The 16,802-nt window shown below is 39.8% G+C and overlaps 1 protein-coding gene across 1 annotated transcript; it reads left to right on the top strand.

Moving 5' to 3' along the window:
* Positions 1–1,957: 1,957 nt before the first annotated feature.
* Positions 1,958–6,980, top strand: LOC107679798 (zinc finger protein 36, C3H1 type-like 1). The gene is made up of 2 exons (XM_016475468.1): positions 1,958–2,121; positions 3,688–6,980. Exons 1-2 carry the CDS (start codon positions 2,065–2,067, stop codon positions 4,750–4,752), a joined length of 1,122 nt encoding a protein of 373 aa, XP_016330954.1. The 5' UTR covers positions 1,958–2,064; the 3' UTR covers positions 4,753–6,980.
* Positions 6,981–16,802: the final 9,822 nt, after the last annotated feature.

Here is a 16,802-nt window from a genome sequence, read left to right as displayed (position 1 = left end):
GAGTTGCATGGGAACAACATGACTGGATAGATCTAGTGGTGTACCACTTACGATTCTGTGGCCAAGCTTTTATGGACAATTATTATTTTTTCCCCTCATTTCAATTGTGCTTAGCCTTTAAAACACTCAGTTTCCATAAATGCAAGATGGACACCAGAATCTGGTGAAAAGGCAGAACAGGAAAAGACAAGTAAACAGATCTTGCATGGAAGAAAAATACATTCGCCTGAGGGATAATAAGTCTGTCAGCTGTGGACGTTGAAATAAAAAACTTGAAAGCTCAAGTTGTACCAGGAGGGCGGTTACCACAGCACATAACTGACTCTTATAATCTCACAAGTTCCCCCTACATACTTAGAGATTAGACTGCAAAGTAATCCTGTAAGAGATCATTCATTCCTTGCCTCTTACTACCATCTCAAACTCTCTCTCCTGCTCCCTCTCACTGCTCAGCAAACAACAGGAGAAGCAAGGAAAGAAATGTAGAGTCTGTGAAACACGGATTGATATGAAGTGCTCCCTCTCCAGGCCAAAAGACCACACTGCGAAAACACTCTGCATGCACACAGCCATTACAATTAATTTGCATGATCTGCAACAAACAAATTATAAATTTAAATACAATTATGACATAACTTGAGATGAAATGCATTCTTGGACTCTGTATAGTGAAAATAACTTTTCTTATCCTGACATTTAGGGTACAATCTATATCATCAAAGTATTGATAAGTTAGTTGGAAACACAACCTTCCGTTTTGTCTCTCTGACACCCCGGGGGTAGATTACTCTGTACCAAAGAACACGTTAAACTCCTCATAAACATACTCATAATTCTTAAACTGAATTAATAATCTTAAGCATGCAAGTTCCTCGCATCTCGCCTACAGTCCTCATGTTAAAAGCACTATTAAAATGTGGAGAAAAAAAGGCCTTTATAAAAACTTCCACCTCTGGCTGAGAGGAGGTGGAGTGGAGGGCGGGGGTGGGGGTTATGACCCCATCCTCTCCTCCCTGCTCTCGTCTGCCCCACACAGCTCAGGGCAGTGTAGCGTTGTAGCAAACATCCCCAGTAAATCTGCCCCCTCCTCCAACATTTCAGAAAAACTTTTGTCCTAAGTGGTTCTGTTCTTTCTCAGCTGTAACACAAATACAGAATGACTCAGTGTCGACGGAGAGAGCAGTTCTTGCCCTGTCATGGATTGTTAGGGTGGGCTGTGGGAGGGGGTCTGTCCTAAACAGTGTGCATTTGAAGTTGGAGGAGCTCTATATCACTATTTAATCTAAGTTAAAGACTATAGATTTAGCATTTTTATGTAAAAAATAGTCATTGTGTAGAACTAACATACCACCATCCTCATGAGGTAACAAAAAGCTATAAGGATCTATGTAAAATTGAGATTTACAGAAAAATAAACACACTATCCAATGTACTTCAGAAGGACTGACAAAAATTAAAACGTTTACAATGAAACAAGGGTGTTGTAAATGGAATGGCAATTATTTTAAACAAGCACATGTGAATAAAATTAATAAACAAAAATCAATTCCCAAGTCTTTGTTTTCTATTAATGTTTCAGTGAAGTACAGCACTCTTTGTACTTGCCATTCACTGTACATTTAAGATAAGTGATAGTTGTTGATTTCCGAAATAATTCGCAGCAAATATTTTCATATTAGGCTACGTCAAGTTAAAAAAAAAAAACGTTTTTGTTACAGAGTTACAAAACTCGACGCAATATAAAGTTTCAGTCACCGAAATAAACAACTAGACACAAGCACGCTGATTTACTTATGAGCATGCACAACAGCTGTAGTAAACTTTTAAACTGCGTTGCAATCTGAGCGAGAGAGAAGTAAAAACTTCAGAACTTGAAAAAAAGAGCAAGAGGAACGCCCATATGAAGCGTCGTCTCTTGGCCCCTCCTGCATTTGGGTTAAAAGGAAATGCAGACCGAGGGGGTTTCTTATAGGGCAGCACAAGTTTACACAACCAGAACCTAGCTTGTTACAATTTAAAGTATCCGATTATTCTCGCTGTGTTTGATTTATCCTCGATTGGAAGATGACCACAGCCGTGGTGTCGCCTTTCTTCGACTTTAGCGAAGTGATCAACAACAAGGTAGGAAAAAAGTTTCAGCTTGATCTGTTTGTGTTGTGGAATGTGGACGATTAGACTTTCCTTCTAGTTTTGAATGGGCGATTTTAGTCGTATTAAGTAACACCGTACAACAACAACAACAACAACAACAACAACTAAATTACAACTGCTTTTACCATTCTGAAGTCTTCTTTAAAGTTGTAATGTAGCATTGAACGAGACTACGCTTGCAGCCAGTAAAGTTCCCTGCTTAGCTTGTTCTGGAGAATCCATAGCTGTGATTTTACAACATATGTGGGTAGTTGATGCATAATGTGTCCATGGACGTTTTTAATCAAGATTTTAAGTTATATGAATGTTTAAGTGAAAGTGTATATCTTGGATTTTCAGACTGCTTGCAATTAATTTGAATTTAATCACTTTTTTGCCTCCAGTAGTTCATTCAAAATAACCATGTAGTGTGATTTAAATGAATTGAAGTACACATTTTCAATATGCTAACGTCATTTTAATTAAGAGACTACATGCCTAACAGTTGTCAAAATGCTGTTTGAAAATCTTTTGGCGTAGTATAACACATCAGTACACATCAACTTCCCACAAGTGTTTCATGTCAACTACCCATGTATGTTTCACATTGCTTCCTTTTGAACTGTTTATCAACTGAAGATTGGAGCAACCGGTTTCACCACCTGCTAAATAAAAATATACTCAAACCTGACAAAGCAGTTTTTTTTTAATTGACCTGTTTGGGTGTAAATGAGAATGGTGTATAAATCTGTGCAAAGTCAGGGCTGTCTCGTGATTTCATTTAATTAAACTTTGACTGAGAGGAGTGACTTAGAAAATCAGTGAGTCAAGCTGGTTCTTAGATATGAGCTTATTTCAGTGGTTAACCCATACTTGCAGTCGGACATCATTTGTAAGTGGAGTTAATGTGTTTCTGTGCTGTGCGGATGTAACATTTAGATTTGTGTATATATTTCCATACAGCTGATTGTCGCATGAGTCAACTCTTTAAATAACTTTAATATATATATTTTTAATCATGTGACATGGTGGCTAGATAAGTAACTGTGGAAATATTACATGTAAATATTACAAATCAATGTTACTTTCTAGGATGTAGCCAAATATTCAAGATTTGGCGACCAAAAGTTTAAGAATCATTTACGTCTGTGAGGGTTATGACCCTGTTTTTAGTTATAATTAGTACATTGATATATTTCCTCATGGAAAAACTTTAAGCAACATTTAGTTTGATAATGTTGATTCTGAATGTATTAATTATGTCAGACGTGGTCATCAATGTCCACAGGTTTCCAGACAGACCTAGTCTCACGTCTGATACTGTACGAGTTAGGTTATTACTCGTATCAGACACGCGCAGCAGTCTTTGCTTTTATAAAGCAGTCAAGCATTCCCTTAGTGGGCATCGAGCCAAACTAGCAGTTGTTTAGGCCTGTATTTATTCGTGGGTTTAACATGAAGCCAGTGCAAAACAGTTAAGACTTGCCAACCACTTTGTGGCTTTCAAAAACTGAATTCAGTGTCATAATTTTTATTTTTCTGTCTTTTCTTTTGTAGAACAAAATGCTGAACTACAATAATAACATCCTCCGTACTCCACACCCTGTCTCGGTCCCTTGCATGGGGCCAAGTCTGCCCATCTCCAATCCCACTGGGTGCCTGTTGGACAGGAAGGCTGTGGGGACACCCTCAACTGTTGGGGTTTACCAGCGCCGGCACTCTGTCACTTCGGCTAGCACCAAACTCAACCAAAACCAGTTCTTGAACATTGCCAAGGCAGATCCATCCCTGCTCGGCTCAGGGATGGGAACCACCGGCAACAGCAACAAAGAGAACCGACTTCGAGACCGCTCTTTCTCGGAGACGGGGGATCGCCTGCTACAGAAGTGTTCGGGCCCTGGAGGCCCCAACAGCCAGGTCAACTCGAGCCGCTACAAGACAGAGTTATGCAGGCCATTCGAGGAGAATGGCGCCTGCAAGTACGGTGACAAGTGCCAGTTTGCCCATGGCATTCATGAGTTGCGCAGCCTAAGCCGCCATCCTAAGTACAAGACAGAGCTCTGCCGCACATTCCACACCATCGGCTTCTGCCCCTACGGCCCACGCTGCCACTTCATCCACAATGCAGAAGAGCGCCGTGGACCTCCTCCAACCCCGCCCCCCCTTTCAGCCTCCAATAAGATGGAGAGGCCGCGGCTGCAACACAGCTACAGCTTTGCGGGGTTCCCCAGCTCTGGAGGCTTGAGGGACAGCCCCACCTCTGTCACCCCTCCACCTATATTTTCCTCAGACGAACTGCCTGAGTGGCCTAGCAGCAACCCTTTTACGTATTCCAGCCAGGAGCTGGCCAACCTCTTCAGCCCCAGCCTGGGCAATGCACCTTTATCCTGCTCCGACCCTTCCACCCAGGCGCCTTCTTCCCCGACAACCCCTTACTACTTCAGGGCCATGTCAGAGTCTCCCCAACTCTACGAGTCTCCATCCAGTCAGCCAGACTCGCTTTCTGACCAAGAGGGCTACCAGAGCAGCTCGAGTGGGAGTCTGAGTGGCTCCGAATCTCCCGTCCTTGACACCACCCGCCGACTGCCCATCTTCAGCAGGCTTTCCATCTCTGACGACTAAAGCACACTGAGCCAGACCCCATTCCCCTTTCCACTGCATGCAGCAGTCTTGGGCAGAGAGGATGAGACGCTAGCACTCCCTCTACCTCTCGCCATTTCTCCGGCACCCTAGAAGCTGTAGACTTCCCTCCTTGTATCACGTCCGCTCTGAAACCGATCCAGTGAATTAAGGGATCTTTCTCGTTTTGAATACTCTTTTTAACCAGAACAAGCTAAAACTCTCCTGGCCTCAAGACCCTTCTGTTTTCCGAGCCTCGACTTGCAGAGCCCCTGCTATGTTCTTGGTGTGACTGTGCCAAACACACAGAGTAGGAAGTGGATTAGTGAAATGCTAATCGTGAGAGGTATGAGACTGTTGTGCCAGGTGCCACAGCTGCAGTCAAGTGTAGCGGAGCCAGTGGCACGGTTATGGGAGAGATCTGTGCCCTTCCCCCCTCACAAATTACCACTCTTCTCAAGGACACTCTTTCATAACTAACTAAAGCTCACAAGTGTCATGCTTAGACCTTTCACAACTGTCTTTGTAGACCGGCTCAAAGCAAAAAGAGGAAAAGAATATGGAAAAAAAAGACAAGTGTTGGGGTGAATGGACCACTGTTTCTTTAACTTTAATATTATTATTTTTTTCGTTCTTGTGGCCTGATTATGTAGCTCTTGTTTTGAGTGTGTGCTCTCCCTCCCTTGAAATTGCAGATTACACCAGTCTGCAGGAAGGACTTCTCTCATAAGGGTTGAATGAGAATGGAGCTCTGGAATATTTCAGGCACATTCAAATGTTCAATCAGGTGCTACGTGCTCCATGTCTCGTCTACAGCCAGCACAAACCCCTGAGATGGGATGTCTCCACTCGAAAATTAACAATTCCTTAATTCTTGTTGTTGTTGATGTTGTTAGTGCCCCTTTTTCCCATCAGTTGCTGGTTACTTCAAGTTTGTTGGGAAGGGAATCTTGTTATTAAACCTTGAAGACAAACTCTTTCTTCTGTCCCACCTCAAAACGGGCCAATCAGCAAACAGAGGGAGAATTCCATCATTCCCAAGGTGCAGTTCAACCTCTTCCTGCAGCTTCACTTTAGTTCTTCATGCAAGCACGCTTTTTTTTCCATAGATTCTGCTCAGAGGAGCACTTCGTAATTTCGTCATGTTTCCACCTATTGGTTTTGATTTTTATTATGGTCATTGTTTATTATTATTATTATTATTATGGTTCTATTATTGTTATTGTTTAAAAACCTTTCAGAACAGAAGGGTTTGCTTGTCACTGCTTATTTAACTTATCAAAAACATATTTATTGGTGATCATATGCATTTTTTTGTTAATTTTGTTTGTATTTATCTTGATAATGAAACGATAGAATATATTTTCTTTTATGTTAAATTATGATCTTCTGTATTAATCTTAAGATTGTGAAGACTTGTCAGCTTTCTTTTTTCACAGTTTAATATATTGTACTACAATGACTTTTTGTTGGCAACTACACTTAAATGAAACTTAATTTAAAGCAAAAACAAAAAAATCCTCTGCATTTTGATTTATTTATTGTAGATTTATTGTCATTCCCTTTTCACAAATATTTGACTGCAAAATCAGTACTACCATACAATCATTCCTAGATAATAATCTCACAGGAGTGTCAGCCTTTTTTTTTTCCTTTTTTTTTTGAGGTGTGCTTAGGCCCCACTTGTAGCAATTTATATGGCAGTTAAAAATCTTGTTTTTTTAAGCATCACACAGTGAATATTTGTTGTGAAAAACAGACTTGGATTACCAATCCAGTTTACTGAATGCCTGAGCCTGGTGATAGATTTGATCTATGGAACAAATTATCAATTTTTTTTTTTTTTTAAAGATAAAAACAAGTTGATCCAAGATGCAGAAGTTTAGTGGCCTTAAAACACATGCACCACATTTTAAATACCACCATGAAGTGCTTTTTTTGTTTCGAATGTTCGTTACAAAGGTTTAGTGATGTTGCAAGTAATAAACCTCCAGTGTTAAAGCAGTTTATGGTGGTGGACATGATGAAAGGCAGGTGGTAATTGTGACCTAATGGGTTTGAGTTCTGCTGTCCTTAGACATTTGGAGCTTTTGGCTTATATGTAAAGTGCCTCTTTTACACATTCCATGAACAAGCGTTCTTTGCCTTAAATAAAACTGGGATGCTATTTTTTTTATGACTTATTGCTTGTATCCTCAGTGGTTTAAGCAATGATTGTCCAAGTTGGTTAACAGTATAGACACAAAGAAAGTATCTGAAGAGTTGAATGTATTTTTTTTTTTCCATATAAACAGCTATTGTTGTTCACTACAGTAATTTCTATGAGTTTATATAAGATTGATCTCACTTTTGTAATGACTGATTGCAGTTAAAACCAATAAAAACCCGTATTTTTGAGAAAATAAATCATCTTGAGTATCATTTTTTTGCAGTATTCATCTTGTGGTGGATGCAAGGAGATGGATGACTAGCAGCAAGGAAAAAGATACACGTCCTGCTGTCAAATGCAATTAATACTGAAAGTTCAATAATCGTAATAGTGGTGTGTATATATTACACAAAGGCAGGGTAGATGGTTTTGGCTGCACATGCTACCAAAATGTCTTGAGAATGGTTTGACTGAATTATACTTATGACTGACCACTGAGGACGAGAGAACACAAACTTCTTATTTGGTTAGGACAGCAATTTTCACAGAATCCCAATTCTGGATCATTATGGTTTTACTAATCATCTGTGATATAGGAAAACAGATATTCTGCATATCAAACATTTTGACCCATGGTCAACTGTAATGAGGGAGTTCCTATGAGGAGTACAGTCATTGGTAGTCTAGAGAAGGATTGATAGGCTACTGACCTGACTGTGGTCAAACTCCATGGGTCTATCTAAATACACAGTTCCTAATGGGAAATCTGCTTCTCTGGTTTCTGCTGAAATGGTGATGAATTGGGTTAGAGGAGAAAAGATCTCAGAAGTCAAAGCGTGACACGTTACATCAGGGCAACCGTTAAGAGTCTGGCCGTTGTGTAACTTTGTCCTCAAACAGATTGTTAACTGAAAACCCCCTTCAAACACGTACAGTTGATGTGACATTAGATCTCACAGGTTTGGGGAAATCGCTAGTTTGTTTCTCTATCTGAAGTGATCCTAAACTTTTTTTCAGAGGCATTTGAGCTGCTATAATGTAAAATTGATAACATTTCAACTCAAAACTTCTTAAAGAAAACATTTCACAAAAATACATTTATGAGGTTTTAAATAATAATAAAAAAAAAGAATGAATACACTCTCCAGATCGTTTGGACACTGAATTTGTACACTTTCTGACTGTCAAACCTTAGTGTTGAATGTGCATATTGAACTACATCTGTGGTTATTTGGTAAGACACCTTAACTAGCTTCATATACTAAAAATAGCATCATTTGTTTATAAATGCCACTTGGTTACTTTCTTATCTAATGCAATGATGTTCTAAAGCACTTGGTTACTTTCTTATCTAATGCAAGTGTGTCCAAATACTTTCTGCAGCCTTGTTCAGTACATAAATACTGACCATATCTACCAGTGAAGCAGAGCTCAATACAGTATATGTTCAACTTGTTGGCACCCAAGTCTACCGAGTCAACAAAACAACACTCATATATGTTTCTTTTTGCTATTTCCATTGTGCAGGTGATGGAAAGACTTGCACCAGTTGCTTGGTATGTTCTGTCAGGTGTACCTATATAAAGAAACCCTCAACCTCCCCATCTTTCCTCCACTGCACTCACAATCTCCACCCTCGTTAGCAAGGCCACATCCTGTAAAATGTGCCTGTAAACATATAGGTACTTGATGTGTTCTCATCATAAACAGGAAGCAGGTCTCTTTTTCGCTTACAGTGCGGCTGGAGAGAGAAAGAGGGTACAGCCCGGAAAGCTTCATGTGTGGCTTCTGTTGCCGTTCAACCTGAGTCTGTGTATCAGTGTTGAGAAACACTACTAGACTTTGTAATTCCTCTATCAGGAAGTTCTGGAATGGATTGCTTGATGTTTGAGCAGTGCAAACAGACAAAAATGTGCCAATTCTGCCCTTTTCTGTATCACTAGCCAGCCACAGCTGAACATGTGTTTGTGCATGTGTGTGTGTGTGTGTGTGTGTGTGTGTGTGTGTGTGTAGAGCAAGTGGAAGGCCAGGGTCAGTGATAACTTCAGATTGAAGAGTAACTTGTGTTCTATGAAGTAAGGAGTTGCATGTGAACAGATTTACTTTCTGACCTACTGTTCATCATTACACCAAAACAACGAGGAAACATAAGCCTAAAGTGTATCATCAATAGTGTTATTGTAAAGCTAAAAAAAAATAACAAGTTGGTTGTGTCATAGACAAATTTCGCATGGCCCTAAAGGCATGCAACTGGTTTCAGTTTAAAACAAAAACACCTTAAGACAGTGATTATCATAGCAATGTGCTAAAGCTACTCAAAACGCCTGAATAGAGATGCCCAGGCAACTTCAGACAACCCCCTAGTATCATGACAGAAAGCTTTGCACTGATATACTCTTTAAACTGTACACATTTAGTTTATGTATTGTGTTGAGCAGCTTGTCCCATCTCAGCCCAGTTATTATGACTGGAAGGTCCACATGTACTGAGGCATTCGGCTACAAGTGAAGTTTAAGAACTTGGTTGAGAACTTCTCCCCCTGACCACTTATTCTGAAGCTGTGCAGTTATACAATCGTCTGGTCATGAATATTAACCTTGGCCCCCTGGCTGTTTCCATAGTCCATCACATGGTTTCTTTTTACCTCTTCAGAGCAACCCTTGACCAGCATGAAGAGCAGAAGAGTGTGACAGAAAAAGGTCTTTAGAAGAAAATGTGCGGTTTGGAAATGTTTCAACATGAAGGTGAGCTGGTAGTGGAACCAGGTGCAAAGGAAAGTGTGGTTGCGACTGCACCCAGCCACTGGGTTCTATTTGCAGCATTTCTCTGGCTGCTGAAACAGCACAATAAAGCATAGAGGAGACCGAGTTAGAAAGCTGAAACTGAGCTACTTAACCCTGTCACATCTCTGATCTGTACTGTGCTTACTGTTTGGGTTGGACCTTAGAGTAGGACTTTGGGAGCTTCTGGATGAGATTAAGACAACAGAAAAACTGTACTTTCTGCTATGTAAATACTGCAGCTTTCACTGCAGGACTAAAAATACAGCTGATGTGATGCTGGAGGACAAATGCTGAGTCTGATATGTGAATTTACGACCAAAAAAGGTAGAGGCAGCAATAAGTGTTTTTTAATTTTTTTTTAGGTTGGCTTTTTTGCATGTGTGCACAAAACTGCATATCTTTGACACCTTCAAAAGCATAACTGTACAGTGAGGGGGAAGCATATTTCAAACTGTTTGATGTTGCTTGTGACATTTTACGGGCGTGAGAGTATTGAAGCACAATGTCTCTGAAGCTCCAAACCACCTTTTCTTCACGTCCTTCCTGCCTCACATGTTCTCAAACCAGTTTAGACCCAAATTTAACCAATTATTGTCAAGCAGCACCAGGCCTTGATTGTTTTTCATGAACCCACACAATCAGTCATCGTCTTTGCTGATATTGAAAGCAACCTTCTTGCAACTAAATTTAAAACTGGATGCAGATATTAGCTGTAACTGGTCATCCATATTGACCATATTTGTCAACTTCAGTGAGAGTTGACAAAAAACATTTGGAGATGTGATGCAAATGAGTGGTGAAGTCTAATGGACATCACATGATCACAAAGCTTTTGTGACCTCCATTAATTCAGAATATACTATAACATGGGAAAGAAACAGGTCGGTGTGGCCATAAAGGGCAAACTGTAGACGGTGGGTGGCTGGAAACTTGGTCTATTTGTGTGAGTATGTGTAGGTGAAAGTGATGACGACAGAGTACGTAAGGACCCTGAGACCCTTGTGCCAGCCCAGAACTGTAACTGAATATTACCAAAGCTTCATGATCCAACAAGTGTTTCAAACTCAGTCTGGCTCCATCAGAGCATTCCAGCATTACCTGTGTAAATTAAATACAAAAGAATAATTTAAGGAGTCATTTAAATTTCATACAAGTCATAGACTCCAGACAATAAGTATAATATTTAAGTATAATGTTTTTGTCCTTCTAGTTTTGTCAAACCATTTAGGGAACATTTCACCAGCATTTACAAGCGTTGTTTCAGGCTGCCATCTGTCTCTTGAGGGCAATGAAACCATTCAACACACATTCAGGCTACTACATGTCAGACACGAGTATGGGAGACCAATGATCTGCTTATCTTCTGGATGAACCTTAAGTAAATGCCTAAAGGGGAATATTGCCTTAGCTCTGTTCACACACTCAAACACGCCCCATGTAGCTCTTATCCACGGCAGGACCTTGAGTAAGCACTAAGAAATGACACGCTCCGATAACCTGCTTTCTCAAAATAATCCATGATAACATTGTTGTAACAGACAGACAAACGAAGAACTGATAGCAGCTTTATCTTATGACTGGTTCAAATGAGTCATCTGCCTACTAAGGGCATTGTAAAAAATGTTTGCAAGAAAATTAAAAAGGAAACAGATTGGTATCAGACAATGTTGAGATGTTCCATTTGTGGTTTGCAGAGGTGATTTAACTTTTAAGGATTCTCACATGCTTCTTCACAACCTCAGCTGATACTGATAGGTGATGTGTGAGAAAGCACATCTAGGCCAAAATAAAACACACACATTGCCTGAGGTAAAAAATTGCTCCTTTAACATTCGGAACCTCAGAAAAAAAAAACCTACCTAACCTGAGATTGCATTGGCAAATCTCCCCACAGATTCTCAGAGGCAATGTTCCATCAATTTTAGGCCTAAACGAAACCAGTCGGGCCTGTTCCTTCCATTCCCCTGTCCTCAGGGCATGCTCACTTGCTCAGACAACGTGCACAAACACAAACATTCTCACCCTGACATAAACACGTGTCCAACAAACCATAAAATCACTTAAACACATGGAAATACAAAGTAAGCTTAGCAACACAGAAAGTGTACCATGTGTGTTAGGTGACGGTACTCAGAAATGTCACATTGAAGGGATGTGGAAACTCTAATAAAGGTCGTGCTTCAAAAATACAGACTGGGCAGCCAAAGAAAATTATTTTTACCTTTTTAAACCATTTCGTAACCATCATTCAATGCATGCTACAGAAGCAGTTGAGGAACCAGTTGCTAGATTAACACCTTCAGATGATAGGGTTTTAGCACCCACAACTTCACATATTCTTGACCGTCTGAGCACACACAAATAGAGGAGGACTGAATATTCTCACAACTTTCACTAATGTTTTTTAAAATGACAAAACATTCTTAAAGTAATGTTTACTCAATGTTCTTATAAATTTAATAATATTTCATACGTGTTCTCATAATGTTAAACATAAAACATTCTGCAATCAGCTTTCTCAAAATGCCCTTACGATATTATTCACCTGTTTGTGTGTGTGTGTGTGTGTGTGTGTGTGTGTGTCCACTCTCTTCACTCATTCAGCCACCCAGCTAACAGGGTATATTCTCACAACTTTCACTAATGTTTTTTAAAATGACAAAACATTCTTAAAGTAATGTTTACTCAATGTTCTTATAAATTTAATAATATTTCATACGTGTTCTCATAAAGTTAAACATAAAACATTCTGCAATCAGCTTTCTCAAAATGCCCTTACTATATTATTTGTACTTGATAAATGTTCTAAGAAACGTTTTTGTAACCTTTAAATAACGCTCTAATCATAACAAGAAAACTGGACATTTTTTATGTTTATAGAATATTAAAAATAAACATTAAAATAATGTGATATTGTGAGTAAAAACAAAGTAGAATGAAGAAACATTTTTGTAACCTTTAAATAATGTTTTAATCACAACAACAAAACTGGATATTTTAACATTATTAGAATATTAAAAATAAACTTTCAAATATTTTGGGTAAAAAAGTTAATATCAAGTTTTAAGAAACATTTTTATAACCTTTAAATAATGTTATAATCACAAGAAGAAAACGGGGTATTTTATTATTTTTAGAATATTAAAAATAAACTTTCAAATATTTTGGGTAAAAATAAAGTCAGTATAATGTTGTAAGAAAAGTTTTTGTAACCTTTAAATAATGTTATAATCACGACAAGAAAACTGGACATTTCAACATTTTAGAAACATTTCGAAACAGTGTTCCCACAATTCAATTCAATTCAAGTTTATTTGTACAGCACTTTTTTTTCACGATACAAATCATTGCAAAGCAACTTTACAGCAAATTAAGTTTCTACAATATTTAGTGGTAGCTTATCAGTGGTGACTGTCAGTTAATGTACATATGGCAGAAATGCACAACGCTTTTATAACCTAAATTTGTTACCTGGGCAGTTTTAAGACACTCTACATTTTAACTTACTGAGCGGCATAACTAGACAGAATGCACTATGATGCCAAACTCGCAAACTTCCTGAATAAAAAAAAAACACTGGGACAAATTGGAAAAATTACTGACTGTAAACATTACATTTCATTCCATTCATATATAATAAATATACAATACAATTTTTTGTTGGAGAAAATACTAATACCTAAGACTTTTGCACAGTGCTGCATATTTTATGCTTATTAAAGTGCTAGGTTATTAGCTTAGCAACATGCTAATGTCAAACTCAAATCAAAGCAAGGCAGTTCACTATCTTCACCTCATGTGTGGTATACATACATAGACATAGCCCCTGTCCTAAATGGCATCCTTAGTCCTCATGGTCTTCCACACTTTATTTGTGCTGATACAGCTTTGACTATTGGGTAGAAGTCTGCTGCAAAGCTTTCCTCAGTGCAGGCTGAGGAGGAGCCAGAGCCGAAACATTACCTGGCAATTACAGGAGCAATGGGACTGGGGGTTGGGTGGATAGCGCAAGAAAATGCAGAACATATGGGAGGCAACACAAGGGCGGACACCTGACCTAGAGCGGGTCAAAAATACAACTCACTCCCAGCAACCCTAAAAGAGTACAGGGAGCATGTGTTGCCTGCTTGGGTCATGTAATGTTTATGTGTAAAGCAGCTCCAGCCCAGCAACATGCAACCCCATGAAATCATCCGAGCCCGACGGCCAAGAACCGCAGCCAACCGTATGTGCAGCCAACACACACACCGCGAATGCTTCAATCAATTAGAAAGCTATGAGGCGACAATTATCGGTTACCACGCTGCTAAAAGGTCATGTGATGGAATTCGTACATGGACGTTTTTGGTGAAGATGGACACCGAGTCAGATTTTGTACAAGGAGTGGCACCATCCTCTGGTCTCTGTGGACATTTTAAAGTCATGACGGAGGGTTCTCTCTCTGGTTTCTTGTTTTATTTTTACGTGCCAGTGACGGAAAGGCCTTGCAGCTGACTGCAATGTTTTTATTGTAAACACAGCTACCGCCACTGGGCCAGCTGTTAAGCTTCTTATTTCTCTCGTCATTGAAGCAGAGCTCTAATCTTTTAAAGATCCAGTTACTGGCTGGGTTTTCCCACTGGGCTACTGGTTGTTCCACTAACTAAAACGCATACAGGAAGTGAAGATGGCTGATTGGAGGACAGTTGGATGGAGGCCTGAGATTCCTGTACTAAAGCATAAGATATTGAGGTCAAAGTTTTGGCTCTCTTTGTTTGGCACAGTTTGTTTAAACAGTTGTAGTGTTACACAAGAGTGCGTCGCTCATGCCCTGACCCCTTCATTTCAAATGGAGGAAGGAAAAACAGCCACTGAATGGGAAAGACAGAGACGGAGAGAAAATGCACGCAAGAGAGATGCTGATGAAAGCAGAACGGAGGGAATATAAACTGAAGTCCCAGCAGCTGTGTCGAGGGCTACGGCGACGAGTCTCCCGGCCAAGATCCATGTCCGCTCTGATTATGAGCTTGGAACAATACGGCTCATTGTGGGCTGACTACTTCACCATTCTCTCATCATGTCCCACAACCCCCCCATGCCTCTCGCTCAGTCCATCTCACACAAACACTCGCTTTATAGATATGAGTGCACTCTCATAAACCACAAATTTAGGCAAAGAGATACTCTGAATCATCACATCTGTCCTGTGATTCTACTTTTTGGCAGGTGAGGTGGCTCTGAATTGGAAACGTCGAAACTAAATGGAAATACATCTAGGTGAGTCAGCCTATTTGACACGGGGGCCTCTTATAATCCTGAATCAACACGACCTGCTTTAAATAACATTCATAGAAGTAAAGAGAAAGCCAATTACCTCAGACCACAGAAATACAATACCCCTGAGCTATTATCCTACATTTCAGCACTTTTGTTTTGAGACACGTATACAAAGTCATAACCTGCTTTTAATGCTTACGATAAAACGTGCTGTCCACACTGTCCTACTTTAAAGAGGAAGGTCCTCATTGTCAACGTGCCTTGCTATTGACACATAGCCCTGAGTCAACAAGACTGTCACAGTTTTACTTCTTATGCTCAGTTAAAACTACCAGTATTGCTAATTGACACACTAACGTCTTGTTGCATAATACGGCCTAATTCTTGCATAACCTGCGGTATAGAGGCTAACGTGAACTCCATGCTGCATTGAGTCAGATTAAATCTGGGAGTCTTTAAGAGACAATTTTGGCACATCTTGTACAACGATGAGGAACTAATGTTATTTAAAAATGTTTAAAGGGACAGTTTACCCTAAAATAAAATAAAAAACATTTACTCACTAGGCACGTTTCCATTACCCTTCAAATTGCGCAAACTGAAATTAGCGAATTGTAAATACGCCTAATGGAAATGCGTAAATTTCGCAAAAACGCCCATATATCGCAAAAAAAGTTTTTACGCTCGCATGAGGTGGTTTTTCAGGCAATGCGAAAAAGGAATAATTCGCAAAACTGCAATGGAAAAGTTTTTTCCGCATTTACAGGTCACATGGCGTATGTAAAAAGTCATATGATCATTCTTCAGTGTTCTATAACCTCCAAGAAACACTTCATACGTGGCCGGTCTCCAGGATAAGGGGCTTCCCTACCATTAATGCTTAGACAATTTACACTGCACACGTCTGCGGTGCAGTGTGGCTCTGATACGGCCACTGAAGCTGATTGCGGCCACAATTCTTGTGTTTATTCCAGAATCCAGCCGCTCCACGTACGTTTCTGAAGCGGCTCTCTGTGCTGCTTGCTTCTGTAAAGATACATGCATACGCCTCCTTTGAATAAATATAGCCAAAATCCGTCAAAATCCCACCAAATCCTTTGCCATGACTTATCGCGAGAGGCAAAAGGTTACGTTTTAGTCACATAACATTGGTTAATGGAAACGCCATCATTTCACAATACTTTTTTTATCGACATTTATAAAATATCGCCAAAGTTTTGCGCAAATCTGTAATGGAAACGCGCCTACTTTCATGTTGTTCCAATGATCCAAACCTGTGAGACTTCCTTTTCTTCCTATCCCCGTTTGCATGAAACGAGCACAGAGTACATTACTCAAAATGGGAACATGTTGGAACAACATGAGGTTGAGTAAATGTTAAAAAATATTCAATTTTGGGCGAACTTACCCTTAGTTTTCTGTTATCATGAAATGAAGCTAAGCAGCCACTTGTTGATTACAGGAGTTGTGATAACATTCAAGGACGGCAAAATGAGTCTGAACTCAAACAAAAGCAGGTCACGGCACTCTGCACCCTAGTGAGCAGTAATCAGACCAAATCTTGCCTGAGGAACAACAGATGCAGAGGTGCTTTAATCACCAATATGCAACACCTGGGTAAGGCCTAGTTAAAATTTTACAGAACCTCTTGAGAAAGGAAGAGCAAGCGACAAGGAGAAAGAAAGACAGACAGAGAGGTGTGAGTCTGATTTTCATGAATGAGATATCCAGAAAAAGCATGACGATGGTCTGTGTTTTCAGGCTGTAGCTTCTTCAGTTTCAAGGTTCTGTGATCTGATTGGATGCAGCTGCAGGAGAGCACCATGGGAATGCAACAGCAGCTGGATTTAGTGCACAGCCTTAGA

The sequence above is a fragment of the Sinocyclocheilus anshuiensis genome, unplaced genomic scaffold (genome assembly GCF_001515605.1).
Source record: "Sinocyclocheilus anshuiensis isolate Anshui unplaced genomic scaffold, SAMN03320099.WGS_v1.1 scaffold676, whole genome shotgun sequence".
Taxonomy (NCBI): Eukaryota; Metazoa; Chordata; class Actinopteri; order Cypriniformes; family Cyprinidae; genus Sinocyclocheilus; species Sinocyclocheilus anshuiensis.
The sequence above is the reverse complement of the archived record's forward strand: the minus strand, read 5'-3'. Positions and strand labels throughout refer to the sequence as shown.

Excerpts from the sequence above, each read along its gene's own strand:
- LOC107679798 (XM_016475468.1), top strand. The coding sequence starts at position 2,065 with ATGACCACAGCCGTGGTGTCGCCTTTCTTCGACTTTAGCGAAGTGATC. Across the intron at positions 2,122-3,687 it reads GCGAAGTGATCAACAACAAG|AACAAAATGCTGAACTACAA; the intron begins GTAGGAAAAAAG and ends TTTCTTTTGTAG.